The 12,653-nt window shown below is 36.0% G+C and overlaps 1 protein-coding gene across 1 annotated transcript in view; it reads right to left on the reverse strand.

Annotated features, from left to right (window-relative positions):
- Window positions 1-12,416, reverse strand: part of COL5A2 (collagen type V alpha 2 chain) — a 63,678-nt gene extending 51,262 nt beyond the window's left edge. Inside the window, exon 1 of the mRNA XM_053472219.1 lies at window positions 12,171-12,416. Coding sequence (XP_053328194.1) covers window positions 12,171-12,261 — 91 coding nt within the window. The 5' untranslated portion in view covers window positions 12,262-12,416. The remainder of the gene's footprint in view (window positions 1-12,170) is intronic.
- Between the last annotated feature and the right edge of the window lie 237 nt (window positions 12,417-12,653).

The raw sequence follows: 12,653 nt of genomic DNA on the forward strand, positions 1-12,653 counted from the left end.
TGAGGATTCATATGTTCTTTACAGTGAATACAGTGACCAATAAGCCTAACACCCCAAACAGAGGCGTTAGTTTAGAATAGTTTTAGAGTTTATTTATTTAACATGTCAAGAAATAAGCATCTTACCCCTCTAATGAAATTAGAAAGAAAGAACAGATATTACTCTTATGTAAATGTTATATGTGTATGTTCAGCCATTCTGTTAATGACAAACTAGATCAATGCCTACATGAGCAGGCGGGAAACACAACTTTGTCAAATAAAATAACTTAAAGGAGTTTGGCTGGCCCTGAATGTACTTGTCAGAGATATGAATGCTAGCTTTTTCATAGTTATCTGAAACCTACTCAACACAAGTGGTTCAGGGTCCACTTCTACCAGTTTGAGGAGAACTCAAAAGAGCACTTCACCTGGAAACTACGCAAGTTTTAAGGTTTGCAAATAAAGAGTTATAACAAGTGAGCAAAAACTGTATCGATATATTATATGCACTGGAATAAAAAAATCAACCAGAAAACTGCGACTCCATGTGTGAAGAGTCCATTAAATTGTCTGCAGATGTCTGGAAGGCTGTATTCAACAAATGCTGGCATAGTGTCTGAATGATTAGAATTTATTAATGGCACATCCTAATTATTGATCAGTGAGAGTAAAGAAAATACGCCTGCCGGTTTCTAATCACAAGAATAAAGATCTGTAACGTTGGTTCAACAAAGCCTTAGTCAGAGTTACGATAATTCCTAAGACCCTCATCAACATTCTTGGTGAGATTCATAGAAGCTGTAGTCCAGAAGAGCTCATGTAACAATTGGATTTTATTTAAAATAATCTTCAAGTATATTTGTGTGCGTAGGTATGTGTACTTTTAGTTTGTAAATCTTTCTAGGGCTATGGCTAGTGTTGGGGGCCCGACAGATATCACAATGTTCTATTCCTGCTTACATAAAACAGACTTGTTGCCAGTAAGGGTCTTTCCATAGTAACGGGCAGCTACACTAAGTTGCCAGTTCCATGCACAGATTTCTAAGCAGTAATCAGATATATGTTGGATCGTGCTGATGTGCCACTGAACAATCAACATACCTTGTATTTAAATACAATATGTGGATGCCAACCACTTATCTCATAAGTTTATAAAGTAAAATGTTAATTTAAATTATTGAATCCGAGCTTAGAAGTAAAAAGTGTCAAAACTAGCATAACAATTTCCTCTCACATATTCTGATCCCTTCTAACCATACCCTTATAAGCCTTGCCAGAACCAGACTTACACACAGACTTACAAGGGTGAGGATCACTAGTAGTTTAGGAATAACTATGTAAAACAGGATGTTTCGAGTAATATAAATATTGGAATAAATATTGTTTCTCTTAAATGTAAACACTGTTTCATGGCCTGATTATGTATACAGAACTATAAAATATAGGATTTGGTAAGTTGCAGATCCTCATTAGGGCTAGTATAAGACTTATTTTGACAGATTTGAAATGATGGAAAAGGTTGCCAGGGTCCTTACAGCAGGCTTGAAGTCCAAACAAATCCTTTACATTAATTCATAACCTTTTCACTATATATGGTTGAAATTCTTTAGTATATCTAAAACAATTTAATTGGAGCCTTCAAGGAACAAAATATGTGAAGGTATATATTGTGTTATATGTTGCAAACTAAAACCATATGGCAATAATTTGTACCTTATGTCAAAATGGAACCAGCCATGAATTTGCTGGACACATATAATGGTAAACCAACTCCCCCCCCCCAAAAAAAAAAAAGATTCCCATGAATCAACTACAGCCTCTTGTCAATTAAATTCTATGGTGGACGAATTGTTCCCTGATGTTCTCAAGCAGGATCATTTCCAATGGGCAATATAATACTTTTAATATGAAAGTTTGCAAGCAGGGCCCTTTTTACATAATGTATTGGTTTGTCTTTACCTTTGTCTGTCAATTCTAGTTTTGTCATACCATTTAAATGAATGTACTTTAAGAAGTACTGCGGTCCTATATAAATAAAAGAAATAATGCTACAAATAATGTATAATTAAATGTAAACTGAACAAAAACAAAATGAACTGGGTCTACACACAAGCAGGTAAATGGCAAAGCAAAAGATTGGACATATACGCTGGGCATAGTGCCACAACCAAATGGAATGTTGATCAGTGACCTCAAGAGGATTCTTCTGCCTCCACCATTAGGCTGTTAATAGATGCCTCTGCAGGACTTCATGACAACAGTCTGTTACAGATACAGTATGCTACATATCCAGGGAATTTATTTCCCATTAATGTCGCCAATTGCTTATCCCAAATAAATGCCTATAATCTCAAGCCACAGCTACCCTTTATTGTTTTGAGAGAATGAAACATACATGTTCTACGGTTCATATCTTAAGGTTCACAAAAATATCAATCATCTGATTAAAAATACATGTGTTTCCAAAAGAATCATCAAGTCACCATAATCAGTATTATCCCATACACGGCGGGTTTAATAGCACCAAAAGGGTGAAAACATTATTTTCTTTCAAATGTTTTACAGTGGAAAAAATGAAACATCAACATTTGTTGTCTGGCAAGGATTACCACCTAACAACAGCTGTTGGGTTACCCTTCCAAACTGTAGGGGGAGGTAAAGGGGAGGTCTCCTGACAGGACATAACTTTTGGTGTTGATGGCTTGGAATACATGATGAGCCTCCATAGCTCACTCATGTTATTCTAAATGAAAATGGTCAGAACATTCGATTTAGCAACTTTCCACAAAAGAAAAAATCATGCTTCATCGCATAAACATTTGTAAAGTCGCATGCAAAAAAGCATTATTATTATTATATTGCTAGCAACTGATACCCAATTGTTTTTTGGGGAAGGTATGTGTGTTTCAAAAAGCCCTGCTTCTTTTGAATTTTATACATCCTCTTCAAATCCAAAATGTCCATATATATCAAAGACTGAAATGACATTCCATAATGAAAGAGGATATGTGATTTGCCAGGATAACATTACTCTTGTCCAAAAGGCACAGATCATGTTAGGCAAAGCAGTTCAGGAAATAGCTATAGATTTGGCACTTTTTTGTATCAAAACAGCCAATTTTAGTAACCATGACCAAAATAGATCTAATTTTATTATTTCTAGATTAACACTGTACACAACTAGAATTGACAGACTAAAACAAACGGATACATGAGGTAAACAAAGGCCCATTACAACCTAGAAGAATTTACATTTTCAGGATTTGCTCTCATGAGTATCAGTGATTTCAGAGGTTCTCAGGAGTGACTCATATCCCAAGGGAGTTCTGGTCCAGTTTGAATGGAATTTAATGAGTTCTGCAGTCAAGGTTTAATGGGAATTGCTGTAGTAGTAATTGTAACATTCATTTTAATTACTTGGCTTTGTTCAAGCTGCACCAGGCTTTACTTTACTAGCTATATGTCCTACCAAACTTAAGTATCTGTTGCCTCAAAAAGTACCTTTTTTGCTGTTTTATCTTTGCATGTTTGTGATATTTTGCAAAGTGAAATGCTGTTTCCTTTTATACTACTGTTTTATTTCCATTTTACTATTGTTCCCAGCATATATTCCACTGTCCAAAACAAGCATACTACATCTGGCAATTGTCTCCTGTCATACTCTGCAACTGGAAAATCGCTTGCTTTAAAATGTTTCTCTTCTAAAGCCTTCCAGAGGTCTACAGACGTTCCATATACTATTACAGCAGGGATCTGGCCAATACTTCATTGGCACATATTATTTTAATTCCATAACAAAGCTATGTATAAGCAGAATGTGCTTTTCAAAGGGTAACAAGCTTTCTGTTTCCACCACTGTCTTTAAGAAACTAAAATGGAGCCTACACGAACTACAAAATGGCTATTTTTGTTCATCAGATCACACACATTTCATGGTATTCCCTATCTTCCTGTGAGGAGGGAGATTGTTGGTCTCTCTCTCTCAATTATTAACTTTTTGTACATATATAGTATTCAAGTTTTTTGTAAATGTTAGTATGCAAGGGCATGGAACTTCAGTGAAGTCTTGGTCAGCAGATTAAACCATAACCTTGAAAAGTAAAAATAGGGAGCTAAAATGAAGCCACTGATTATTTGTCACCTTGTCATTCTTAGTTGCAGGCTGCCCGGGGAAATTGTTTGGATGGGGGTGATCTTAGTGACCCTCCAAAAATGTCCCTAGTGGGTCTATGCCAGGCTTATTTTTTGGTTGGAGTTTGGTTCTGGTAAGCAGACAAGTTTGTTTCAAAAGGCGTTTCTGTCACATTTAGGGTCCCACTCCACTAATTTGTGTAGCTGTAAATATTAAGTCTAACCTCTACTTAAAGTCATTACTGTTACAAAAAATCCGTTTAATGTGCCATTCTAACTTCATGAACACAAACAGCATTTTTCAGTAATACTGTTTTGGTAACATTTGATCTATAGCAGAAGTCAATGAATGTGCTGATTATTTACATTGTCACTGAGCCTAAACCACAGTTTGTCCAACAGGCAAGGCATCAATTATATTAAATAGTGATTGATGGAAAAGGCAATTAACTTTTGACTACTGTCATAATGAGGCATGAGACGGAAATTCGGACATATGCATTGAATTTTACTTTAATGTTGATCTGGGTTTAAATATATACATTGGAAATATCTGGCACATGCAACATACCGTATTTGCTCGATTATAAGACGACCCTGATTATAAGACGACCCCCCAAAATCTGAATATTAATTTAGGAAAAAAAGAAAAAGCCTGAATATAAGACGACCCTATAGGAAAAAAGTTTTACCAGTAAATGTTAATTCATGTAAACTATTACATTTTTTAATAAAAGCTATGATTGAGAAAAATGTTTTTTTGTTTTTATTTCCTTGTATTTTCCAACCTGCCCCCCAGTTACGCACATCTGCCCCCAGGCTTGCCACTCCAATATGGCACTGTGGCCCATGATGTGCCTTTTAACCCCCTATGTGTCACTCTGCCTCCAGAAATGCCTTATACCCCTATATCCCATTCTGGCATTTAGGGGGTTAAAAGGCATAATATGGGGCAGAGTGGCACATAGGGGGTTAAAAGGCATATCATGGGGCACAGTGGCATATAGAGGGTTAAAAGGCATATCATGGGCCACAGTGCCATATTGGAGTGGCAAGCCTGGGGGCAGATGTGCGTAACTGGGGGGCAGGTTGGAAAATACAAGGAAATAAAAACAAAAAAATATTTTTCTCAATCATAGCTTTTATTAAAAAATGTAATAGTTTACATGAATTAACATTTACTGGTAAAACTTTTTTCCGACGCGATACACTGCAGCCGGAAGGAGGTGGAGTTGGCAGCGGGGGTTTGTCTGCGTCCATCGCTGCCCCGGCAATACAGCAGGAAATTGGAAGCACCGGTAAGTGTGTGTAGGGTGGGGTGGGGGGGTGAGTGTTAAATGGGGGGGGAGACAGAGCATTTGCTCTGAAAAAAACCTCGTCTTATAATCGAGCAAATACGGTATATCTGTTGATGTAGAGACTTAGGTAGGATGTGCTACACAGAGTCATTTCCAGTGATTTTTTTGAAGTAGCAAGAAGATTTGTGCCTCTGTATTCTGCTCTTCACGTGTAAAGCGGCTCAGAGAAGCATTGTTTGTAGGAGACAGAAGAAGAGTTCTCTGTGCCACTATTTTGTTTGAAGTTTTCCATTATACACAGCCGCTGTTTTATTGATAATATGAAACCATCTAAATAATAAGTAGCTGCACCATGATAGAAGAAATATATTAATGTCTGCTAGGTTGGGGAAACTTAATGCTAAAGATATGAACCATACAATTCCTGTGTTATTCAATGCAATTTGAAGCTTTTTTGAAAAGTTAATTCATTTTAGAATAAAATGGTAAGCAGAGAAGGTATCAATGGGTCAAAGAATAAAAATTAAAATGAAGATAGAAACCGACTACTGTCAGAAAAAGGCACTTCACCACTGGCCTGACAATGACTTATTAAACCATAAGCCTCATTGGGAAAACTAAAGTCTATGTCAATTTCAAGACCACTGCTTTGCCATAACATTGTCTGTAATTTTAAAGCATTACAGTATTGTCACCTTATAATAACGTAGTTCCTTAAATTAATCATTTTAATTTCTATAACCATATATCTTCACTTTTAATTAGTATTTACAGAATAAATGTCTGAACAAGTGTTGTAAAATGCTGCCAACATGCCCAAGAGGGTTATTAAGTTGATACGATGAGCTGGCACTAGCCGTCCATACAAGTATAGTATAATCAACTATGATCAAAGTACCAAAACCATTTCTTCTGTGGCATGAGCTACATGTTCTAAAAGGATAATGACTTACACATGGAATAAGAAGGGTAACGCTTAGGGAATAGAATGAAAGTAATGATAATGGAGCTGATTTTATAATACATTCCTCCTTTGGCGTTTACATGCAGTGTGTGTCACACTGTGTCTTCTGCTTTGCATTGAAGTATGTTGAAATGAAGCATCAGACCAACAGATGTGCACAAACGACATGTGTAGCCAACTAATATCCTGTTTTAACTTCACATATTCCTTTTTAAGTGAAGTAGGTAGTCATATGCAACTGTCCTTGGTCACTATTAACCAATGCATACATGCAGCTGCACATCAAATGCGGAAAAACCTCATTAAATGTAAGGTGTTAATTTTCTAAACTACAATGCTTAAACACCTGTTAAGGGCCTGTGTTATTTAGTGCCGCCATAAATCAAGCAAACAAGCATCTGTGAGAGTGTAATAGTCCCAGCATTCAAAATTTTGTACTTGAATTCATTCAACTGTTCTGGCACTTTAAGGCCAGTGACCGCTACATGACATATGGACGGTCACCGTCTAGATGCACACTTTTATATATATATACTCTTGCAGCTGGACCAAGCAAGTAGAACCCTTCTTGCCATTATTAGCCACCAGCCCACCAGGCCATGGATCCATTGAAGCCACAGGAGGTTGGTTGGTTGGTTTGGTTCAGTTAAAACAATGGTTTATTTACAAAAATGGGAATATGCAGGAGACTTTCCAGAAGTGTTGTGGAATTGTGAGTCGCAATTATAAAGGGCCAATACTGGTATATTTCTCTGGAAGGAGGGTTCATCAGGCCCTGTAGAACACAAACTTCAGGATAACACTTTTTTGTCAGAAATGTCTGCAAACTTTTACTTGCGCAACTAATATTTGCTGTTTGTTCTTCACAAAAATACATCCAACAACTTTTATGTTGTTTTATGCTTCTCCAAGCTGCCATGGGCTGATAACACCGTTCAACAAAAGCACCAGGAAAACAAAGGGTGTCATGGTTTTATTTGATAATGTATGTAATATACACTTTAAGGGTAAAAATATCACATTTGTAATTTAACTAATGCAAGGTAAAACAGTTATTTCGATGTATGCTTACAACAACTTAAAATATATTAAAAAATTAAAATAGCTTTCTTAAGCTCTTTGTCCCCAAATAATCGCAGAAATGGTATCATTGCTGTATACTATATGTTAAAGAGAGAGTTTTACTATAAGGTGGACCTATCTATTATGCAATTCTTGAAATGTAATAATTGTACATGGACAAAGGAATGCAATGCTGACGATCACACGTCACAAGAGTAACAGTATGGTGATACAATTCTACAAACAATCTGTTTCTCATCCCTCCCACACCCTCTCAGAGGACCCCTTAGTGCTGGACTCAACATATTGTGTTATAGTTAGGAACCAGATAGACAAATCCCGAAGCCAGCTTGATGTTTTTCATTAGCCAGAAATAAGTACATCCATAAAGATGAATGTGAAATAGGACAACCATGGCTACCTGGCTCCATAGATTTGCAAGCCCTCCCTTAGAACAATACTACTAGCTGGTTAAGCTATTTCAGATCACTATGGATAGTAATATATTTGTACCAATATACTACACATACTAAAATAATATTTTATACTTTTATATAAAGATTGATGTTTTTTTGTGCACAATGTTTAGAATGTAAAGAGCATAAGAAGCCTATGTGTAATCCATTTCACAGCAAGGCTTTCGCTACTCATGGTTGCAAAAAAAAACATCAACATGATTGAGTACTGATTGGATAGCTGACATCCTTCCTCTATATCCAATTACATGAGTCACAACATTAAGGAAGAAAAAGAATGTGCCAGGTCTGACCTTCTCTATTCCCACACCCAATTTAATCTGACACTGAAAAACAATTCATGCTTGGCCCAAAGGGTCATTTTCCATAACTCATTTACAATTATTACAAATAACATAATAAAAAATTGTTACATAAACATATCAATTAGGAAGAGAAGGCCAGGTACAGAATGGTCATTTTGAAAACCAGGCAAATGCACCAGATGATGCGGGCCACTAACGTAATATGCAACCACACACTGGCTAAACATGTGAGTGAAGAACATACAGCTGTGCATATCCAGCTAGTGGCCACACATCCATTGACTGTAATTTAATTGTAATTTGATGTCATCCATGTGCACAAGTAAAGATTCTATGTATTAATAGCACTAAACTTGGTCTGAATTCACATTAATATAGAGTGCTGAGGAAACATGGAGAGAGGAACGGTGTAGAGGAAGGGCTGTTCCGACCTAGCTAAAATACAAGTTCTTCATTAGTTATATATTTGCCAGAAATTGTGTCATCACATAAATGTCTGGTTCTTAAAGCTGAATTTATAGGATTACATTTTACATTGCATACAATGCACACCAAGCACATGCTTCAAATGCTGATCAGAAATGGGAAGGGCTGCATTCAAAAACGTAGTTTTGTTTATCTCAAAATAATTGAATTTTTAGACATAGCTTCAGAAATGTGGAAAAATATCCTGGTCTCGGTGTAATGAATCGTATTTTCCAAACGATGTCTAATCCAGCTTTATTCCTAGGACATTCATAAATCCATAACCTCACCAGACAGGAAGCCAAACATTTTATTGGTTCCATCTAATGTTTGTAACCCCTTACTGCCAGAGTAATTTTCAATAAAACCAAGAGGTTTAGATTTCCCAAAACTGAGTACCATTGTATGCCTGTTTACTAGTAACCGCAGACCTGTTACTCATGGAACATCATAGGAAATGATAAGTAGGTATGTAATAATATTGTAAAGATTTGTAAAAAGAAAAAACAAAAACAAAAATCGTGGAAGTCTGCACATAACATTATCAGTAATCAATACTTTTATTAATAATAAATACCAGACTAGGTAAATTATGGTCCATATCACTGTGTTTCCAATATTTTTCTTTGATTTTGTTGACCTATGAGAAGATCTACCATAAATATTCTAAAGACTTCCCTTATACATCACTAAAACATTAGTATCCAAGATGCTCATGTTCTGGTCAGATTGGTATGGCAATGTAGGTTAAATTGACTACAAGGTTGGTTTCACTTCTTTAGGCCTACAGGAAGTTGTATATGGTATGATACCGGCACTTCCTGTTCCACAGATTCAGATGCCATGCTTGTTGTTGTGCCAAGTATATTTCATAGTGAATGGAAGCCCATCACATACAGAATTGGAAGGCCTTCAAAAATATTTGACTTGCGCAAATTAGAATCACAGCATTCACATAATAAAATAAACTTTCTAAATATTCAGAGAATTATAATCTCTATTTAATGCAGTTATATCACCTAGAAACAAAGACATCATGAAAAGAAGACAAATCTTATTTGGGTTGTTGTGTTTCCTGTGCGGCTTACGAATATTTAAGCACTTTCAATGTAAATTACCTCCAGATTAAATGACACTGAAACCTGTGCTAAAGTAATATTCTCATCCACCACTAGAGGTCTGTCACAATATTCTTTTTCTAATGCAACCAAGGTATTTGGGAGCAGCAGTTTCTTGTCATATGCTGTACATTTGCAAATCATTATATTCCCAACATATGCAATTAATTAAATTAAAATATTTCATTTCAGGAGGATGGTCACCAAAAGTATGTAGTAAACCTTATATTGATATGTAGAGGCAGAAGTAGAGCATGCAATTAGTTTGCAATAATTACATCTTTTATCACTAGGAATATGAAATTAAAATGGCAGGCGTAAAACTTGATAACCTTACTGTTAAAATGTGACATACACAACCCTACATTTTCCATATGACCTGCATCTGGAGTGTGACATCAGTGAAGACATGCATGACTTCACCCCAAGGCTGGAGCTACTTTGTAGGTTACCCAAAATAATGACCTCACCAATTACCTAATAAACCAATAACTATGCTGCTTAATGAAAAAGCCAGCACTGCTAATCAACACTGTGTAACAGCAAACATTTGAGTGGAGCAGTGATGTCATGTTCCACTCAGGGGCCCAGTTGGACTACAGCATACCACAACTCAATTCTGGAAAAGGTCTGAGCCAATGATTTCATAGTTCTGCTTCTGTATAGCTGGGTCAAAATTAATGAATGTAATTTCTTGAAAATACCCTTAAGATTTATATTACTTGGACCTTTCTGGAAGAGACTTAAGACCCTGTCATAGATAAAAAACAGCATTCCAATTTATTTGGAATCCAACAATCTGTTCCGAATGATTAATTCAACATTAAACTTTAGTGCACTTATAGCTAAATAGATTCCTATGCTGTGTTGAGGCGCTCTGGACCAAAAAGCTTTTAAAGTCACTTCCATTAACACTGTTCTTCATTTCAGTAACACAGACAAAGCTGTAAAATAAGTAGTTATAAGATTTCTAGTATGTGCAATCAGTGACGTGGCCTATTCTGTAATTAACGGCCTGTGACATCCTTCCTGGCCAACTGTTCTAGTCATTAGAATGCTATGCTACCTCCTGTAGGTGAAATATTGCAATTCATACAGTCCCATCTGCTACTTATACTTTAAGTAACCCTGCAAAAAAAATAACAATGACCAAATACTCCTTAAAATTAAACAGTAATGACTTCAATTGCTTATATTTTATAAGTTGACGAAGCTAAAGTACTCACCACTAAATTTTGTAAAAATAAAAAATATCCATCATGGGTAATAAAGAAAGGAAATCCCATTAAACATTCTAATAATATATAGAAACATAAAACACAATTTATAAAACTGCCTATAGCGTTTTGTCTTATTGTTGTACAGAAATATGAATTTGTAGAAAAATAATATTTTTTATGTCTCTTTGATGTATTTCCATAAGTATACTCTTCATCACTTGTCACTGTTCTTGAAGGAATGGCATCATTATAGAACTAAAAGTTGGTGAGAAGCACTCCAAATGGCTACATTGTTTTTCCCCTGAGGGAATACAAGGCGATTCCCATCGGTATGGAACAGGAGGTCTGGGATTACTCAACTTTAAAATAGTTACAAAATTAAATGTCAAGTCATAGCAAATCTGTAAAGATTACAGTGTAGAAGCAGGATTGAAGTGTAAGAAGTGAACATTCCTTAAATGACTAAAGAAAAAACATAAAAAGAGAGAATAAGGTGGGGGTATAAGGGTTAAAAATATAGAGTGTGTTAAAAACAAAACGAAAAAAATACTAAAATATGTTTTAAAAATATCAAACAAGTAGAGACCAGGGATTTCTTTGTTAACAAAGAAGAAAGCCTGAAGACATAAAGGACTCCACCCTAGCTGGATGCAGGAGCCACACAGAGATCTGAAGCAACTCTGTGCCCATCACAGGCATCCTCATCCATATGTTACTCTCTTGTTAGGTAACAGGGCAACAATTTGAAAGGACATGAATTATCACCAGCCAAGGTCACTGAAGGTTATTTACTAAAGCCACCCATGTGAATAAATGCACCAAAACAAATACACAAAGTACTGAGCACCAACAAAAATGTGTATTGTTTCTAACAAATTCAATTTTCTCCCCTATAATAAGGAGCTAATCTGGACATCAGCATTGTCCTGGTGAAACCTTAGACCCCCATACCCCACCCCCACTGGATAGTTTGCCTATTTCCAATACTTTATGGGACACTTTACAAAGACAGTAAAGTGACTAAATGCAATATACTTGTTGTATTACACAAATCCAACATACAACAATACACAACTCTTTACAAGGACTGCCTCCAGGCTACTTATAAAAACAGATTACACAAAAGAATGTGAGTCCTTATACTACTTACCACTTTCTTCATATTGAGCTTTTACTGCTATAATCAGCCCAATTAAAAGTGTAAAAACTTCCAAGTTCCTTTTCTGTATTAATACCATCATGTCTAGTTAGACATGTGGCTGTCCTTTTTCTTGAGTAAAAAAAAGTTAGGATCTTTTTAGCACCATTAAGCCACCAGTGTGTTTCTCCCCTCTCAGTTCCAAGACAAAGTCTGCAAACAAGCCCTTTTTTGAAGTGTTGCAGCTTTAAATAGGAAGAATGCAGCCTCCACTAGTTTTCCTGCCCCTTTTCAACTTGTGCAGGCTTATAGTCATCCAGTCTCTGCCAAGGATACTCTGATTGATGGTAAACAATCGAATCACAAGTAGTTCTCTCTTCCTTAAACTTTTCTTATAATACAGAAAATCTTCCTATGACAGGAAAGTAATATTATGTTCATGCAAGTGTTAATAAACAAGTTATAAGAATAAGGTTTATGCAAACTATTAACAAG

This window comes from Spea bombifrons, chromosome 7 (assembly GCF_027358695.1).
Source record: "Spea bombifrons isolate aSpeBom1 chromosome 7, aSpeBom1.2.pri, whole genome shotgun sequence".
Taxonomy (NCBI): Eukaryota; Metazoa; Chordata; class Amphibia; order Anura; family Pelobatidae; genus Spea; species Spea bombifrons.